Source organism: Aquarana catesbeiana, linkage group LG12 (genome assembly GCF_042186555.1).
Source record: "Aquarana catesbeiana isolate 2022-GZ linkage group LG12, ASM4218655v1, whole genome shotgun sequence".
NCBI classification, from domain to species: Eukaryota; Metazoa; Chordata; class Amphibia; order Anura; family Ranidae; genus Aquarana; species Aquarana catesbeiana.
This window is the reverse complement of record NC_133335.1, coordinates 177,079,937-177,099,149: the sequence shown is the minus strand read 5'-3', so window position 1 is coordinate 177,099,149 and position 19,213 is coordinate 177,079,937. Positions and strand designations below refer to the sequence as shown.

Sequence of the window (19,213 nt, the reverse complement as noted above, 5' to 3'; positions counted from 1 at the left end):
TTTCAAGTGGGTGAAAAATTTGGGTGGGTGCAGAGTGTAGAGTTTAGGTGGGTGCTAGGTGCAGGTTTCAGGTGAGTGCAGAGTTTAGGTGGTGCTGGGTGCAGGGTGCAGATTTTAGGTGGGTGCAGAGTTTAGGTGGGTGCTAGTTGCAGAGTTTAGGTGGGTGCTAGGTGCAGGTTTCAGGTGGGTGCAGAGTTTAGGTGGGTGCTAGGTGCAGAGTTTAGGTGGGTGCTAACTGCAGGTTTCAGGTGGGTGCAGAGTTTAGGTGAGTGCATAGTTTAGGTGGGTGCAGGGTGCAGAGTTTAGGTGGGTGCAGGGTTTAGGATGGTGCAGAGTTTAGGTGGGTGCAGGGTGCAGGGTTTAGGATGGTGCAGGTTTCAGGTGAGTGAAGAATTTGGGTGGGTGCATGATGCAGAGTTTAGGTGGGTGCAGAGTTTAAGTGGGTGCAGAGTGTAGAGTTTAGGTGGGTGCTAGGTGCAGGTTTCAGGTGAGTGCAGAGTTTAGGTGGTGCTGGGAGCAGGGTACAGATTTTAGGTGGGTGCAGAGTTTAGGTGGGTGCTAGTTGCAGAGTTTAGGTGGGTGCTAAGTGCAGAGTTTAGGTGGGTGCTAGGTGCAGGTTTCAGGTGGGTGCAGAGTTTAGGTGGGTGCTAGCTGCAGGTTTCAGGTGGGTACAGAGTTTAGGTGAGTGCAGAGTTTAGGTGGGTGCAGGGTGCAGATTTTAGGTGGGTGCAGATTTTAGGTGGGTGCTAGGTGCAGAGTTTAGGTGGGTGCTGGGTGCAGAGTTTAGGTGGGTGCTAGGTGCAGAGTTTAGGTGGGTGCTGAGTGCAGAGTTTAAGTGGATGCAGGGTGCAGAGTTCAGGTAGGTGCATAGTTTAGGTGGGTGCAGGGTGCAGAGTTTATGTGGGTGCAGATTTTAGGTGGGTGTAGGGTTTATTTGGGGGGCAGAATTTAGTTGGGGCAGAGTTTAGGTGGGTGCAGGGTGCAGAGTTTAGGTGGGTGCAGGGTGCAGAGTTTAGGTGGGTGCAGAGATTATTTGGGGTGCAGAGTTTAGGTGGGTGCAGGGTACAGAGTTTAGGTGGGTGCAGGGTTTAGCTGAGGCAGAGTTTAGTTGGGGGGCAGAGTTTAGGTGGTTGCAGGGTGCAGAGTTCAGGTGGGTGCAGGGTGCAGAGTTTAGTTGGGTGCAGAGTTTAGGTGGGTGCTAGGTGCAGGTTTCAGGTGGGTGCAGGGTTTAGGTGGGTGCAGGGTTTAGGTGGGTGCAGGGTGCAGGGTTTAGGAGGGTGCAGGTTTCAGGTGGGTGAAGAATTTGGGTGGGTGCATGATGCAGAGTTTAGGTGGGTGCAGAGTTTAAGTGGGTGCATAGTGTAGAGTTTAGGTGGGTGCAGAGATTATTTGGGGTGCAGAGTTTAGGTGGGTGCAGGGTTTAGTTGAGGCAGTTTAGTTGGGGGCAGAGTTTAGGTTGGTGCAAGGTGCAGAGTTTAGGTGGGTGCTAGGTGCAGGTTTCAGGTGAGTGCAGAGTTTAGGTGGGTGCAGGGTGCAGAACTCAGGTGGATGCAAAGTTTAGGTGGTGCTAGGTGCGGGGTTCAACTGGGTGCAGGGTGCAGAGTTTAGTTGGGGGCAGAGTTTAGGTGGGTGCTAGGTGAAGAGATTAGGTGGGTGCAGGGTGCAGAGTTTAGGTGGGTGCTAGGTGCAGGTTTCAGGTGGGTGCATGGTGCAGAGTTTAGGTGGGTGCTAGGTGCAGGTTTCAGGTGGGTGCATGGTGCAGAGTTTAGGTGGGTGCTAGGTGCAGGTTTCAGGTGGGTGCAGAGTTTACGTGGGGTGCAGGGTGCAGAGTTTTGGTGGGTGCAAAGTTTAGGTGGATGCAGATTTTAGGTGGGTGCAGAGTTTAGGTGGGTTCAGGGTGCAGGGTTTAGGTGGGTGTTGTCTGATTTTCTTTTAGATTTTCCAAAACCATGTTGTGCAAGGGCCTGCCTGACTGCATACAAATTGAAATTCTTAAGGTTTGACCTCATATTATCTGGTTTTGGTAAATCTAAAGAAAAAATTTATATAGTGTGTATCCAGCTTTAGACTTATTTCCCGCAGGTGATGTGTTGAGATTTGAAGAGTTCCAGGCCTCGCTGCTATCCAACATTTCCCGGTGTGTCAGTTTTCCCGTTAAACGCTATGGTTCCTGCCGAGTTGGTGAAAGGAACACAGCACCAAATGAGAGACAATAGGCACTAAAACGTGAAACATGTAAAGTGTATTGAAAGGGGATTTACTGATATAGCAGCTGGAATGTAACACACATGTAACATAAAAGAATTTTGACATTTTAGTTTGAGCGTATCATCTGAAAATATATAAAAACACTAGACATTTAACACCAAAATATTTTGTACAATGTATTTTAAAAGAATTTGGCATATATTAACGTTGATCCACTTCTTTAAGGGTGCATATGCAAAGTCGTGGAATAATTTTACAGATAACATATATAGAAAAAATATAAAGTAAGTCACATATAATAACAAAAAATGCTTTGTACAATTGTATAACATAGCATTAGTGGATTTAAATATCTCTAGCCTGTCATATATACTGTATATAGTGTCAATCCATTACAGAAAGAAAGAAATCAAGAACAGGTGTCTGAACTAATGGACTCGTATGAAAGAGAGATAAAGAAAGGAGATAAAAACCCCCCTAGATGAGAAGAGACAGACACCCCAAAGCGATGAATATTTTAATTTGATCAAAATAAAATAGACTTTTTTTTATTCTGTACATGTGCTAGACTCCAGCTGTTATCATACCAGTAATTTCCCTTTCATTAAACATTTCCTATAGCATATTAGTTGGGGATATAGGTATGCGACAACTGAGTTATTTCTTTTGGAAATCCTCAACATTGTCTTTGATATACAACATGATCTGTAAATGACTGTTTTCCTGCCATCCTGGCCTATTTTTATTTGCCAAATACTGTCTATCACAATAAGTGTTCCTCTCAAAGGCAATGTATCTGTTCAGTTTACTTATCCCTTCGTCCACTAAGGCTTTCATACCTTTGGAGTTTGGGACACCACCACAGGGGGTGAATTAAAGTGCCATGTGGTTGACTGCATCTGTTGCAGCAAGAATTGCTACAATGGCCAACTCTGTGAAAAAATGCACAAGTGCAGTAAAATCCATGTAGAATAAATATTGAGTCAGCTCATATAAAGGGGAGATTGTCGTCAACTGAACAAAATGTAAAAATGTTTTTTAGATATCATCAGAAATAGGTCCCACATCCTTTTACCAAATTTGTTTGCAACGAAGAGGTAATGTACACAGAGGTGAGGTCAGTCACTGTTTATAGGTCTCTGAAATTAGGTTCTTTGGTTAATTCGCCCAGGCCTATAATAGTTATACAAAAATTAGGCATTTCTCGCTATTATTGACTTGTGTTTCCATTTTGTCTTCCGTGGATATACCCATAGATAGACTTAAGTGTAGTAAATAGCTGTAAATATCAAATTATTCCCCTGGACCAATACCAAATAATAGATAATAAAAACGTTTTGGTTAATAATATTGTTAGGTATATACAGTAACATTGTTACTTTTATTTCTCCTTTAAACATTCAGATAATGATAGCTCTTTGTAAATTCAAGTTGTATATCCAAGTTGGTCTTTGACTTTTGAGTAGCAAACATGAATATTGCTTAGCTATTCTTATATACATCCACTTGGCTGCAAATTGTTCTTCCAGCTGAAATGTTTTTTGAAAACAAAAGTCATTAATAGGTCATCGTTTTTATGCAGCAGTTATAACTGTTTTCATCCTTATTGTTTTGTAGTCGCCTACAAAAGCTAGAACCAGCCCAGAAATTCTGCCTTCCAATAAATAAAAGCAATGACATTGCCATAAATATAACTAAAGTACTTTTGTCAAGAGATAAGTTGCACCTGTTGCATATAGCATATTTTAGCTAAATGTCAGGTATATGATTTTTAGATTGTATGTTGAAAAACCTTGCGGTAGTCATGTATCATAAAATACCTGGCGGATCCTGCCTGGTTCTGCCCTCCCCCTGTAAACTGACCACGGTTTATCATGGCTGCTGAGCCTTGACACCGTGGTCATTTTACGTGTCTCTGTCATCTGCAGCTCACCTCTGTCCTCCTCTACTCCTCCCCACCCTTTCCCTTCCTGCTGCTAAAAAAAAAAAAAAAAAAACTATGATATAATCAATCATACATTCCCCTCTGTTAAATATGGACATGTTCCCTACTGCATGTGTGGTAGTCTTGCCAGTGCAAAGTGTAGTTGATAAACCTGAATTAAATAAACTCATGGCAATCCATTGAGATTTTTTTATCTTTCCTGATCTGACTACAGTAAATTGAAATCAGATTATTTTCCATGGATTATTGAATTTTGTACATAGCATAACAATTGTGTTTTGCATTTTTTATTAAATTATTAAAGCTGAACCCCAGGCAGATATAAAATATAAACAAAAAAATTACCGCGCTACCCAATAAGCCCCAATTGTGAACAGGAAATACATAAATAGCTGCAGCTCAAAAAATGTGAGGTATACACAAATAAGTAACAATAGCAGAAAAAAAAGCTGTGCTTATTGAGCCAAAATTAAGAGAGTGAAAAAATCCGTGAGGGACCCAAAGAATAAAAATCATGAGCAACAGTGAAGATAACAAAAATATAAAAATTAAAACAGTGAATCATCCAAAATAAAACAGAGTCCGTGAGTATAAATTCAGTGATTGATCAATGAAGGTGAAAGGAACTTCCTAATCACACAAATAACACCCTGTGATATGATCCACCACCGCCTAGAATGCACGCTTACCAGAGGGCAAGCTTGCACAAGCTTGTAAGGTAACTTATGGCCAGCTTAATCTTCACGCCAACCCACCCTGTAACCTCAACCCTGACACTCTGAGGTTGATTTGCTAAAACTGGAGTGTGCAAAGTCTGGTGCAGCTCTGCATAGAAACCAATCAACTTCCAGTTTTTATTTTTGGCAAAACTTAATTAAGCAAGCTGAAGTTATAAGCTGATTGACTACCATGCACAGCCGCACCAGATTTTGTACATCAACCCCTAAGCCTCACATCTCTTTTTATCCCCAACTCTTAACACCTACCCTCACATTAACCCTCTGTATAACCCTATCCTTAAAGCAATATTAAAAGCTTGTTTTTTTTTTTTTTTTTTTTTTTTAAATAACAAACATGTTATACTTACCTGCATGTGCAATGATTTTGCTCAGAGCAGCCCTAATCCTCTTCTCAGGTCCCCTGCAGGCTCTCCTGGCCCCTTCCTCCTGCCTAGTGACCGCACAGCAAGCAGCTTTCACCCGAGCTGCTGCTCCATGTGTCCATTTACACAAGGAGTACGGCTCTGCCCTGCTCTCTCCTCATTGGCTCACTGGCTGTGATTGCCAGTAGAGGGTGCCAATGGCTTCTGCTGCTGTCTGAGCCAATAAGGTGGAAGAGACTTGGGAGAGCCCAGGCTCTCGTGCACATCGCTGGATTGGGACTCTGGTACATTTTAGGGGGCTGGGGGGAGCTGCTGAACATAGAAGGTTTTTTTACCTTGGAATATGAAATGTATGGAATGCATGAAGGTAAAAAACCTGGAGTCCTTACAACTACTTTCACAATTGCCATCACACTAACCCAACCTGTAACAATAACCATCCTTGTCTGAAAACACACTTTAATGCACTAAGGACCTGCCATTCCTGTACTGAAAGATAACAGTGTCAAAGCCTCAGACTTAGAATCTATTGTTTTTATATCAGTTTGTTTTTGTAAAGTATAACTTATCTATTTATGTTTTCTTTTTCAGACTGACAAAGCAGAAGAAGCTCTCAACACAATGCCATTCGTTGGGACTGTCTTTGGTTGTAATAAGCGCTAAAAACCTGAACTTTTTTCTACCAGTAACCAGTTAAAGTTAAAAAAAACATTGCAGGATTTGTGGGTGGGTACATGGCTAACTCAAGTTAGCCATAAACGGTTCAATTTTCTCTCACAGATCTCCACTGCCAAACAGTGACTGCATCTGATTAGAACATGGAACACTTAAGGGTTTATAAGTGTGCTATTTGTAATTAAATACTATTAATAATGCTTCTTGTTGCCTAATGCAAATTAGTAAACTATTTACTGTCATGTGCAAGAAGGTAGTACTTCCTTCATGAATTAATCAAATTTTTTGAATCCCAAAAATTTTAACTCCTACTATTAACTAAAGAACAATATGCTAATTTTATGGCTATATTTAAATATTAAAAAGCATTAACGTTATTATAACAACCCACATTGGGATGACCATTAGTTCCCTCAAACTCAACAGGTCAAAAACAGAACTTCTCTACCTACACGCTAACCAAAATCCCAAAACCAAGACTTCATGGACACCTCCCGCCATCTTTGGACAAACCATCTCTCCAAGCACCAAAGCCAAAAGTCTTGGAGTTATCTTTGACTCAGAAATGACAATGGATGCACAAATAGGATCAGTAGTTAGCGGATCTCACCATCTCCTCCGCCTGTTACGCAGACTCATCCCCTTCATCCCAGAAGATGACAAAGCAGCAGTAGTTGGAACAATCATCAATGGAACAATGGCCCTACAGGCCATTCCAAACGCGGCGGCAAGACTGCTAACAGGAAAAAAACCCTGGGAGTCCATCTCCCCATCCCTGAGAAGCCTACATTGGCTAACAGTAAAGAATCGGATCACATTCAAGACCCTCTGCCTCACCCACAAATGCATACAAGGTAGCGCCCCTCAATACCTCCGAGAGAAAATAAAACATTACACACACCGAATCGCAACCTGCAATCATCTAGCCTAAACCTCCTCCTCGTTCCCAAATACTGCTACAAAGCAAGGGGAGAACGAAGATTCGCAGTCCAGGGACCACGGCTATGGAACTCTCTTCCGACTCACATCCGCATGGAAGAAAACCATCTGGCCTTCAGGAAAAAACTCAAGATTTACCTCTTCTAATGAAGCTGACAACACAAACGCATTAGCGCCTTGAGGCGATTCAGTTTGCATTTGTAGCGCTTTACAAATCATTCATTCATTCATCAAACCAAGATGACCTTCTGCTTCAAGCAGCTTTTTTCCACTTCCAATCAAACCCTGGGTGCTAGAGGAAAACTAATCTGTCCATGCTCACTAGCCAGAACAAGGAAAAAAACAGCTGCACTCCGAGTATATTACAAGCATCCTCATTTATTGTATGAACTATCCATACACATAGCAATGACAGTCCCCGCCCTAGGACCGCCCCTGCTGAAGCGTTTCTCCCAACCAGGGCTTAGGTCGTAGAGATGAAGGAGTGCCAAGAGGAGGGTTCTGACATGCACATCATTATAAGCAGTAAATCCACAGTACTTTGGTGCATCCTAAAATACCCATCTTGCTTTAAAGGAAAACTTGTATGCCATCTTAACCATTATAAAATGATGCATTAGGATTATAATGTAAAATCAAACCTAAAAAAAAAAAAAATTATATATAGGCACATTCATACATGTACTTAAACCTTACTCTTTACACATCATATAAAAACTTTGCATCATAAATTAAAACCTTTGATGCCAACAAGGCCTATTTTTGGGTAACACATCCTAAATATTTGTAAAGACAATAAAAATAAAACTTTAAATGAAATAAAGATGTTTGGCAGGAAAATGTTGAAGTATGGTGAAACGTCAACGATCATGCTGGATTAGGTTCTTCCCTGGCCATAGAGGCTGGAGAATGACAGTTCTAAACCCAAGTGACCACAGCTAGTTGTTTCCAGGTTCTAGCTAGGAGAAATCAGTAAGGATCAGATCCACCCCCTCCTGCTAACACCCCTCATGGGCACCCAGGAGGACAGCTAGGCTTTGGATACATGGTGGAGGGGACAAGTATTTTAACGCACATGTGGAAGTGCCCGCAGTGACTAAGAAAATGTAAACAAATTACCAGCTGTTGTAGCAGCCGGGAGTTTGTGTACATGCCATTCCAGCACTGCTACCAGTGTATGACATATGTCAGTGGAAGCAAAAAGGGTTATCCCCCAGTGATTCAAATCACACGCTGCAGCTGAGTGGCTTGTGACATTATCATTGCGTGCCATAGTGGCCTTAAGTGATGATGTCACTTTCATCCATAGATGTCAGTAAGGATGGTCATTTCACACCTGGCAATAGTGAAGATCCAGGGACCCCAGCCCTGGAGGGGGAACAAGAAATAGCAATATGCCTGGGAAAGCTCCCTAACCCCTACAGTTCCCACTGACAGAAGATAAAGATAAAAACAATCAATTTGATGGGGGCAACAAAAATCCAGTGGCTTATGTCTTCCCCCATAGCGACACCTGTAGGCCCCAGACAAACATAAATATTTGATTTATTACAACAGTTATTTCTTGACAGGTATATTTTAGTGAATTCAGTGTGGCTTTAATACATCTCATTTTGTTGAATCTCCTCGTCTTGACCTCTTTTGTTTCTAGTCACATCATGCAATTCTCATCTTTACCCCCCACCCCCCCGACTTGCCACTCCAGCTGCTGGCTATGTACAGTGGGGAAAAAAGTATTTAGTCAGCCACCAATTGTGCAAGTTCTCCCACTTAAAAAGATGAGAGAGGCCTGTAATTGTCATCATAGGTATACCTCAACTATGAGAGACAAAATGTGGAAACAAATCCAGACAATCACATTGTCTGATTTGGAAAGAATTTATTTGCAAATTATGGTGGAAAATAAGTATTTTGTCAATATCAAAAGTTCATCTCAATACTTTGTTATATATCCTTTGTTGGCAATGACAGAGGTCAAACATTTTCTGTAAGTCTTCACAAGGTTGTCACACACTGTTACTGGTATGTTGGCCCGTTCCTCCATGCAGATCTCCTCTAGAGCAGTGATGTTTTAGGGCTGTCGCTGGGCAATACGAACTTTCAACTCCCTCCAAAGTTTTTCTGTGGGGTTGAGATCTGGAGACCGGCTAGGCCACTCCAGGACCTTGAAATGCTTCTTAAGAAGCCACTCCTTTGTTGCCCGGGCGGTGTGTTTGGGATCATTGTCATGCTGAAAGACCCAGCCACATTTCATCTTCAATGCCCTTGCTGATGGGAGGAAGTTTGCACTCAAAATCTCACGATACGTGGCCCCATTCATTTTTTCATGTACACGGATCAGTCGTCCTGTTCCCTTTGCAGAGAAACAGCCCCAAAGCATGATGTTGCCACCCCCATGTTTCACAGTAGGTATGGTGTTCTTTGGTTGCAACTCAGCATTCTCTCTCCTCCAAACACGATGAGTTGTGTTTCTACCAAACAGTTCTACTTTGGTTTCATCTGACCATATGACATTTTCACAATCCTATTCTGGATCATCCAAATGCTCTCTAGCAAACTTCAGATGGGCCCAGACATGTACTGGCTTAAGCAGGGGGACACGTCTGGCACTGCAGGATCTGAGTCCCTGGCGGCGTAGTGTGTTACTGATGGTAGCCTTTGTTACGTTGGTCCCAGCTCTCGGCAGGTCATTCACTAGGTCCCCCCGTGTGGTTCTGGGATTTTTGCTCACCTTTCTTGTGATCATTTTGACCCCACGAGGTGAGATCTTGTGTGGAGTCCCAGATCGTGGGGGTTATCAGTGGTCTTGTATGTCTTCCATTTTCGAATTATTGCTCCCACAGTTGATTTCTTCACACCAAGCTGATTGCCTATTGCAGATTCAGTCTTCCCAGCGTGGTGCAGGTCTACAATTTTGTTTCTGGTGTCCTTTGACAGCTCTTTGGTCTTCACCATAGTGGAGTTTGGAGTGTGACTGTTTGAGGTTGTGGACAGGTGTCTTTTATACTGATGACAAGTTCAAACAGGTGCCATTAATACAGGTAATGAGTGGTGGACAGAGGTCTGTGAGAGCCAGAAATCTTGCTTGTTTGTAGGTGACCAAATACTTATTTTCCACCGTAATTTGCAAATAAATTCTTTCAAAAATCAGACAATGTGATTGTCTGGATTTGTTTCCACATTTTGTCTCTCATAGTTGAGGTATACCTATGATGACAATTACAGGCCTCTCTCATCTTTTTAAGTGGGAGAACTTGCACAATTGGTGGCTGACTAAATACTTTTTTGCCCCACTGTAACTACTTTTAAAATGTATATTCCTTATCTCATCACTCATCACATGTTCTCTGAAATGAGAGTAAAGTGGTGGAATTGCTATTTAATAGTGGTCAATAGTATTCTTAATATTCTGTCTCTGGCATTACTAATAACTGCTGTACATATAACTGAATATTACAACTTCTATTATTAACGAGAAGGGCCCTCTAATTCCTCCTGTATTGAATTGTATTGTAACTGTACTGTCTGCCCTCATGTTGTAAAGCGCTGCGCAAACTGTTGGCGCTATATAAATCCTGTATAATAATATTATTAGTGACCCTGTCACCAGACCATTCATTTCAACAACAATCTTCCCATAAGATTTTATGCGCATTTAACATATTTTATGCATATTATTTACCAGTAAAGGCTTTCCCTTGTTTACACACCCAAAGGTGTGGAGTAAAAAGGTAAGGAGTACAAAGACAAGCGTGTCTTGCCTACAGTCAAGCATGGTAGTGGGAGTGTCGTGGTCTGGGGCTGCGTGAATGTTGCTGGCACTGGGGAGCTACAGTTTATTGAGGGAACCATGAATGCCAACATGTACTGTGACATAATGAAGCAGAGCATGATCCCCTCACTTCGGAGACTGGGCCGCAGGGCAGTATTCCAACATGATGACGACCCCAAACACAATTCCAAGATGACCACTGCCATGCTAAAGAAGCTGAGGGTTAAGGTGATGGACTGGCCAAGCATGTCTCCAGACCTAAACCCTATTGAGCATCTGTGGGGCATCCTCAAACGGAAGATGGAGAAGCGTAACGTCTCTAACATCCACCAGCTCCGTGGTGATGTCATGGAGGAGTGAAAAAGGACTCCAGTGGCAACCTGTGAAGCTCTGGTGAACTCCATGCCTAAGAGAGTTAAGGCAGTGCTGGAAAATAATGGTGGCCACACAAAATATTGACACTTTGGGCCCAATTTGGACATTTTCACTTAGAAATGTACTTACTTTTGTTTGCCAGCGGTTTAGACATTAATGGCTGTGTGTTGAGTTATTTTGAGGGGACAGCAAATAATATCAAATATTCACAAAAATGTGAAGGGTGTACTCACTTTTGTGAGATACTGTATGGATGTATGATTATTTGCGTGAACAAATATACTGCTACTCTTCTCCCTGGTACTGTGGTTTACTGATCTGTTGATCAGATGCCCAAGGTTGACATATCTTGTGGTCTCATAAGCTGTCTAAAATTATGTAGATACTCAAAATTCTAATAATTTTGAATTTAAAGCTCATCTGAAACTTTTCTTAGATTTCACTGCAGCATCTGAAACTGGTACAGTATATTCTGGACCATCTGATGAAAACACAGACAATAATACTGGCAGTGCAAGGCAACAGGTTTAGTTTAATTTTGTCATCTGCAGTGCTACATACTCGCCTTCTCCCTTCTCTCCTTCACTGCTCTGTTTACTGTTAGGGGGAAAATAAACTTCCAGTAATTCTATGACTTGCCCTCGCCCAGTGCTTCCAACAGGTAAGTCAGAGTGCTCTGTCAGGGGGTCTCCTTGCAGGTGGTAAAGAGTTGTCTGGACTTCTGAAAGCCTAATAAGTCTAATGCCCCGTACACACGGTCGGATTTTCCAATGGAAAATGTGTGATAGGACCTTGTTGTCAGAAATTCCGACCGTGTGTGGGCTCCATCACACATTTTCCATCGGAATTTCCGACACACAAAGTTTGAGAGCTTGCTATAAAATTTTCCCACAACAAAATCCGTTGTTGGAAATTCCGATCGTGTGTACACAAATCCGACGCACAAAGTGCCAGGCATGCTCAGAATAAATTAAGAGACGAAAAACTATTGGCTACCGCCCCGTTTATAGTCCGACGTACGTGTTTTGCGTCACGCGTTCAGAACGATTGGATTTTCCGACAACTTTGTGTGACCGTGTGTATGCAAGACAAGTTTGAGCCAACATCCGTCGGAAAAAAATCCATGGGTTTTGTTGTCGGAATGTCCGATCAATGTCCGACCGTGTACGGGGCATAACAGTCTCTTAAAGAGTTTACTCCCAAAGTCCCTCCTTTGGACAGAGTGAATAGGTTGAGGCAAACCATAAAGGCCACAGTAGATACTTTGCTGGCCTTTAGTTGGGATTGCCTGGGCATAACAGGTGAAGGGGTCAGTCATCACCATGACATTTGCCTGTCCATTTGAATCAGGTTGCAGACACAGAAAGTCAATGCATACCAATTCCATTGGTCCTTGACTTTGAAGATGGCCATTTGGGGTGGCTCTGCTGGGTAAAGTTACATAGTTAATTTGGTTGAAAAAAGACAATCAGTTCAACCAACAAAAAAATAAAAATTCACCGATAAAAATGCATTCCTGATCCCTCAGCAGGCAATCGAATATTCCCTGAATCAACTTTACCTGTAGATATTAGTATCCAGTTATATCATGTACATTTGGGAAAGAATCCAGTTCTTTCTTAAAACAATCGACTGAGCTGACAAGAACCAGCTCTTGAGGGAGTCTATTGCACATTTTCACAGCTCTTACTGTGAAGAAGCCTTTCCGTGTTTAGAGATTAAATCTTTTTCCTCCAGACATATAGAGTGCCCCCTTGTCCTCTGTGATAGCCTTAAAGTGGGAGTAAACTCCCATGCATGAATTTTACCTACAAGTAAGCCTATAATAAGGCTTACCTATAGGTACTCTAAATATCTCCTGAAGATGCACCGTCCTGTGCCGTAAATGGTGGCTCCTGTACGCATGTGCGGGATTGATATCATTGCGGTCACTCACGAAGCCGGGGTCCACGAACCCGGAAGGAAGACCGGTTGAAGATGGGAGTGCCTTCGGCAGTGACAGTGCGCCACAGGAAGGCTTTGTTTTCAGGTAAGTTTTACATAATCTGCTAGTATGCGATACATACTAGCACATTTTGACATTGCCTTTCAGGTTTAAAAAAAATATAAATATAATAATATAAAAAATATTAATAACTCTACACCAAGCTCACTGTATGAACCACTTGTGTATTTATATATGTTGATCATATCCCCCCTTAATCTCCTCTTCTCAAGAGAGAATAAATTCAGTTCAGCTAAACTTTTAGAGCTGAGCCCCTCCATGCCTCTTATCAGTTTGGTTGCCCTTCTCTGCGCTTTCTCCAGTTCCCCAATATCCTGGTGCCAAAACTGAACTGCATATTGCAGATGAGGTTCTACTAGTGATTTATACAGGAGCAAAATTATCTGTCCCTCTCTCTGGAGTCAATACCTCTTTTAATACAAGAAAGATCTTTGCTCGCTTTGGAAACCGCAGCTTGGCATTGCATGCTTTTTTTAAGCTTATGATCTACCAGAACACCCAGATCCTTCTGCACTATTGATTCCCCCAGTTATGTATGATGCATGCATAGTCTTAGCCCCCAAGTGCATAACTTTACATTTAACAACTTGTAAATTAGAGACATTGTGTTATTATGAATATTCCACTGAATAACTTGGTGTCATCTGCAAAGACTGAAATAGTACTTTTAATCCCAGACAGATTTATAAATATATTAAAAAGTAAGGGTCCCAACACTGAACTTTGGGGTATATCACTAATAACCTTGGACCATTTAGAGTAAGAATCATTAACCACTACTCTGAATACGGTATTTTCGCCAGTTTTCTATCCATTTACAAACTGATTTTTCCAAGCCTGTAGACTTTATCTTACACATTGGCCCTGTGTGGGGAACTGTGTCAAACACTTTTGCAAAATCCAAGTATACGATGTTCATTGCCCTGCCTTTGTCTAAAGTTTTGCTTACCTCCCCCGCCTCAAAGCAAAGGGGGGGGGGGGGGTGAGCGAGCCTGACCTGCCAGGCTGCATGCTCAGATAACGGTCTGATATGGACTTGGAGGGGTACCCCATGCCATTTTTTCTTTCTTTATTTTCAGGAGAAAGCGCCTACGATCAAACAGTTAAATTACCGCATATACAGTACCATCATCCCAAATATCTAATACAAGGAGAGGCAGGGAGTAGGGCAAGCCGCAGCTAGCTGCTTCTGTCGGCAAATGTCCCAACCCCCCACACATAGGAAAAAACACAGGGGACTATTACGGTACTGAAGATAGTTGGATATTAGTACAAGAAGAGAGGAAAAAAGTGCTAAGATAAAAAACTACATTTTAATAGAAAATCATTTTAAAAGAAGATATATATATCTATATATTACAGTAACATATACAGTTGTAATACAGGACAAGGCAATATATACAACCATATGAATTGCATCAAGTGATAACAGAAATTGCAAACATGACTTGAATTCTCGACCGGTTTCGCGGTATTCACCGCTTCCTCAGGAGAGTAAAGTCTATAATATAGCATAAAAAACATGAAATAAATATACAAACATTTGACAGATGTATGAAGGTTTTTGTAATGGTTGCAGCAGAGTCATTAAATAATACATTGGACAATTATGTACAAGTTAAATATAGAAAGGACAGGCTCACCCGTTCAGGTATTCTCTGTAGGTATGTAGAGCCCCATGCGATTCCCCCTGCGACGAACACAGGGGATAACAGAACAGCCTCTGGTAGATAAAGTATTTAAGTAATTGGTTTATGTGTGAGTCACTAAATCACAAGACCGAGCAAAAGGTAGTATAGTGTAGGGGTACCCATACGGTAGCTCGAAGATTTAGAACCCAGTGTGCAAAGAAATGGTACTAAGTTAAGTGGTTGAAAGAGGATAACAAGAAAGTGAGGGAGGGGGGGAGGGGGGGAAAAAGGGGGGGGAAAAAAAAGGGGGAAAGGGGAGGGGGGGAAGGGGAGGGGAAGGGAGGGGGGGGAGGGGAAGGGGAGGGAAGCGGGAGGGAGAGGAAGGAGGGGGGGGGGGAACGAGGAAGGAGAGGGAGGGGGGGGGGAAGGAAGGGGGGCAGGGAGAAGAGGGAGGGGGGCAGTGAGAATAGTGTAGTGAACAGGACCTAAAACTTACATCCAGGTGAGAGATAGGTCAACCTTAAAAGGAAAAGGAAAGAAGAAAATTGCACACAGGTATTGAGAGCCAACACTTACCCCTACAGCATTGATCGGTGAGGGGGAATAAGATGAAGTACAAGAGGAACATATAATAAAAGGGATCGTGATATACAATAATTTGAACGATCCAAGCACTCATGGGCTAATGATGAAAGCTCCCCAGGGCTGAAGCCACTGGTGTATGCAGGAAGAGTAGTCACCGCAGCCGCTGTAATAGAGTAGAATAAATTTACCTTCCGCAGTAATAAAGAGGGAAGGGGGGGGGGGAAATACCCACACAATAAGGGGGAACAACAGAGGTAGGTCACTGGGGTGAAGAAGTACCAAACCATGGGTAAAAAATAGGGAGGGAAAACAACCAGGGAAGGGGGGGAGGGAGGGAAAGGAGGGAAAAGGAGGAAAAGAAGGGGAGGAAGCCCATGAGTGCTTGGATCGTTCAAATTATTGTATATCACGATCCCTTTTATTATATGTTCCTCTTGTACTTCATCTTATTCCCCCTCACCGATCAATGCTGTAGGGGTAAGTGTTGGCTCTCAATACCTGTGTGCAATTTTCTTCTTTCCTTTTCCTTTTAAGGTTGACCTATCTCTCACCTGGATGTAAGTTTTAGGTCCTGTTCACTACACTATTCTCACTGCCCCCCTCCCTCTTCTCCCTGCCCCCCTTCCTTCCCCCCCCCTCCCTCTCCTTCCTCGTTTCCCCCCCCCCCCCCCCTCCTTCCTCTCCCTCCCGCTTCCCCTTCCCCTCCCCCCCCCTCCCTTCCCCTCCCCTTCCCCCCCTCCCCTTTCCCCCTTTTCCCCCCCCTCCCCCCCTCCCTCACTTTCTTGTTATCCTCTTTCAACCACTTAACTTAGTACCATTTCTTTGCACACTGGGTTCTAAATCTTCGAGCTACCGTATGGGTACCCCTACACTATACTACCTTTTGCTCGGTCTTGTGATTTAGTGACTCACACATAAACCAATTACTTAAATACTTTATCTACCAGAGGCTGTTCTGTTATCCCCTGTGTTCGTCGCAGGGGGAATCGCATGGGGCTCTACATACCTACAGAGAATACCTGAACGGGTGAGCCTGTCCTTTCTATATTTAACTTGTACATAATTGTCCAATGTATTATTTAATGACTCTGCTGCAACCATTACAAAAACCTTCATACATCTGTCAAATGTTTGTATATTTATTTCATGTTTTTTATGCTATATTATAGACTTTACTCTCCTGAGGAAGCGGTGAATACCGCGAAACCGGTCGAGAATTCAAGTCATGTTTGCAATTTCTGTTATCACTTGATGCAATTCATATGGTTGTATATATTGCCTTGTCCTGTATTACAACTGTATATGTTACTGTAATATATAGATATATATATCTTCTTTTAAAATGATTTTCTATTAAAATGTAGTTTTTTATCTTAGCACTTTTTTCCTCTCTTCTTGTACTAATATCCAACTATCTTCAGTACCGTAATAGTCCCCTGTGTTTTTTCCTATGTGTGGGGGGTTGGGACATTTGCCGACAGAAGCAGCTAGCTGCGGCTTGCCCTACTCCCTGCCTCTCCTTTCTTTATTTTCTTTAAGTAGCCGGTTGCCGACAATTGCAACCATGAGTCAATTTAAATGTGATTTGATTTGTTTTTTTTCCTTAGAAATTTAATTTTTGCTGCAGCATGTTCTATACATGCTACAGATGTGCCACTTTACAGGCAGACTAAGGGGACCTGCCAGGCACTATATTTAAATTATTTTTTAATTTTTTATTGTTTCACTTTAAGCATCATTAACATCACTGCTCCTATAAAAACGTTTGTTTTAAAAAAAAAAAAAAAAAGCTTTGATACATGTCCCCCAGGGCCCTACCCGGACCCCCATACCTCTTTTTATGGCCAATTACTTGCATATAAGCCTTCAAAATGGACACTTGATTTCTCACGTTCGGCTCCCATAGACTTTAATGGAGTTTGCTCTTTGGGGCAGAACTTTTCCCCTGTTCGGCAGTTCTGCTGCAAACCGAACAGGGGGGTGTTCAGACCATCTCTATTCTCTAGCTATGCTGGAGCTCTCCTCCAATGATCAGACTTGTCCTGACACTCTCCTGATGCATAGCCATTTACTGGGAAGCTCAGTGTCCTGCTGCTTCTTCTCCCGCAGCTCTTATGCAGCTAAGAACAGAGGGAATATGATCACTTATAAAAAAGGGAAAAAAAGGTATTAAAGGTATTTTGAATTATTTTTATATCAATACAAAAATGTTTTGCATTTCATTTCTACTTTAAACTGAATGGGTTGTTTTACAACGTGATCGTTTACAATCGCTTTAAGTCTTTTTTTGAAAGCTTGGGTAAGCCTTCATCCCTTACTTGGGAAAGGTCACAGTAGTAATTGGGAACACCTGCAATTGAGACTCCAACAGCTTGAACCCCTATCCCTCCTCTGGCCTGATGCTCTACTTGCAACAAGTATTGTATCCCTTCCAGTATCAGCTTCTGGAGTCCACTCTTCATATGAAGTGCTTGAGTCATAGGGCCTTCTTGATAGGGCATCAGCAACTCTTCCTAATCCCTGGATGATACCTTAGACTAAATCAGAACTCTGTTAGGGCAACCAACAATCTATGCCCGGCAGCATCCAGCTTTGCTGTGGTAAGTATATATGTGGACAGGTTATTGTCAGTTTTGACCACGTAGTCTGAACCATACAAGTAATCTTTCAGTGGGATAGATCTATTCAGCAGGGACAAGACTTCTGCTCATATAGGCAACAGGCTGCAGGTGTCCATCGTGCTCTTAACATTATCGTACAACACCCTGCCTAGCCCATCTCAACTAGCATCGACATGTAGTTTCTAAGGTTTGATTGGATCAGCATAGGACAGAATAGGAGCATTTGTTGTGCTCCTTTTCAGCTGACAGAAGGCTTGCTCACACTGATCAGTCCACCGATCTTGGATTGACTCCCACAACTTCCTGGATCCTCCAGTTTGTTTGACTGGCTTTGGTGAGTCTCGGTCATCATCCTCATCCACATTCTTCAACAACTCATTGAGCTTGGTCACATTGGTCTTGGCCAGGAAGTGACAGATGTGACAGATTACAGTTTATTGGGGTCAGTAGCCACTCCCTCAGCTGTGACAATATGTCCAATGTAAGTGACAGGCTGGTAGAACTGACACTTTTCTGGGAACAGCTTCAACCCCTTGTCATGAAGTCTTTTCAAGACCTTCTCCGGGCACTCTTCATGCTCTTCAAGGGTTCTGCCCAAGACAATGATATAATCTAGGTACACCAGCACTTCGATCAGGTTCCTGTCCCCTACTGTCTTGTTCATCAGTCTCTGGAAGGTTGCTGGAGTCCCAGACAGACTATGAGGCATTCTGTCAAATTTGAAGAACATAGGCAGACAGATGAAGACCATCTTCGCTGTCTTCCAGATGCATGAGGATCTGATAGTACCCACGCTTCAGGCCGAGTACACTGAACCACTTCGCCCCCGACAGACATTGTAGGGCATCTTCTATCTGAGGTGTGGTATACTTGTCGGGGAGGGATCTCCTGTTGAGTGTGTGGTAATCAATACACATCCTCAGGAAACCATTTTTCCTCCTTACCACCACTATGGGGGAGGCCAAGGGCTCTGTGACTCTCGAATGATGCCCATCCTCTTCAACTCTGCTAGTTGCTCGCAGAGATCTTCCAAATCACCCAGTAGAATTCATTGGGCTTTTTCTCTGAATGGCTTGTCTTACTGAAGGCAAATTCGGTTCTGGGCACTCTTTGCACACCCCACATCAAAATCACTCTTCGAGAATATTTCCCACCATCTCAGAAGCTGGGCTTTTTTCTCAGATGTAAAGGGACAGTTTTTTGTCCTAGCTTTTCAGCCACCTAGCATTGGGGCCCACTTGTACCGTTGTTGCACATGAGAATAGGATGAGACTAGATGGCTATATGGTCAGTTCCTGAAGGGCTCAGTCTCTCTAGAAGCAGATAGCAAATCCCAATTGCACCAGCTCATTAGT

General features: G+C 42.7%; 1 protein-coding gene across 3 annotated transcripts in view; it reads left to right on the top strand.

Annotated features, from left to right (window-relative positions):
* LOC141113242 (uncharacterized) overlaps positions 1-6,317 on the top strand; it is a 44,153-nt gene extending 37,836 nt beyond the window's left edge. For all 3 annotated transcript variants that reach the window (XM_073606247.1, XM_073606246.1, XM_073606245.1), the window contains one exon: positions 5,847-6,317. In XM_073606247.1, the coding sequence (XP_073462348.1) occupies positions 5,847-5,918 (72 nt within the window). In that variant the 3' untranslated portion in view covers positions 5,919-6,317. The remainder of the gene's footprint in view (positions 1-5,846) is intronic.
* The last annotated feature ends 12,896 nt before the right edge of the window (positions 6,318-19,213 follow it).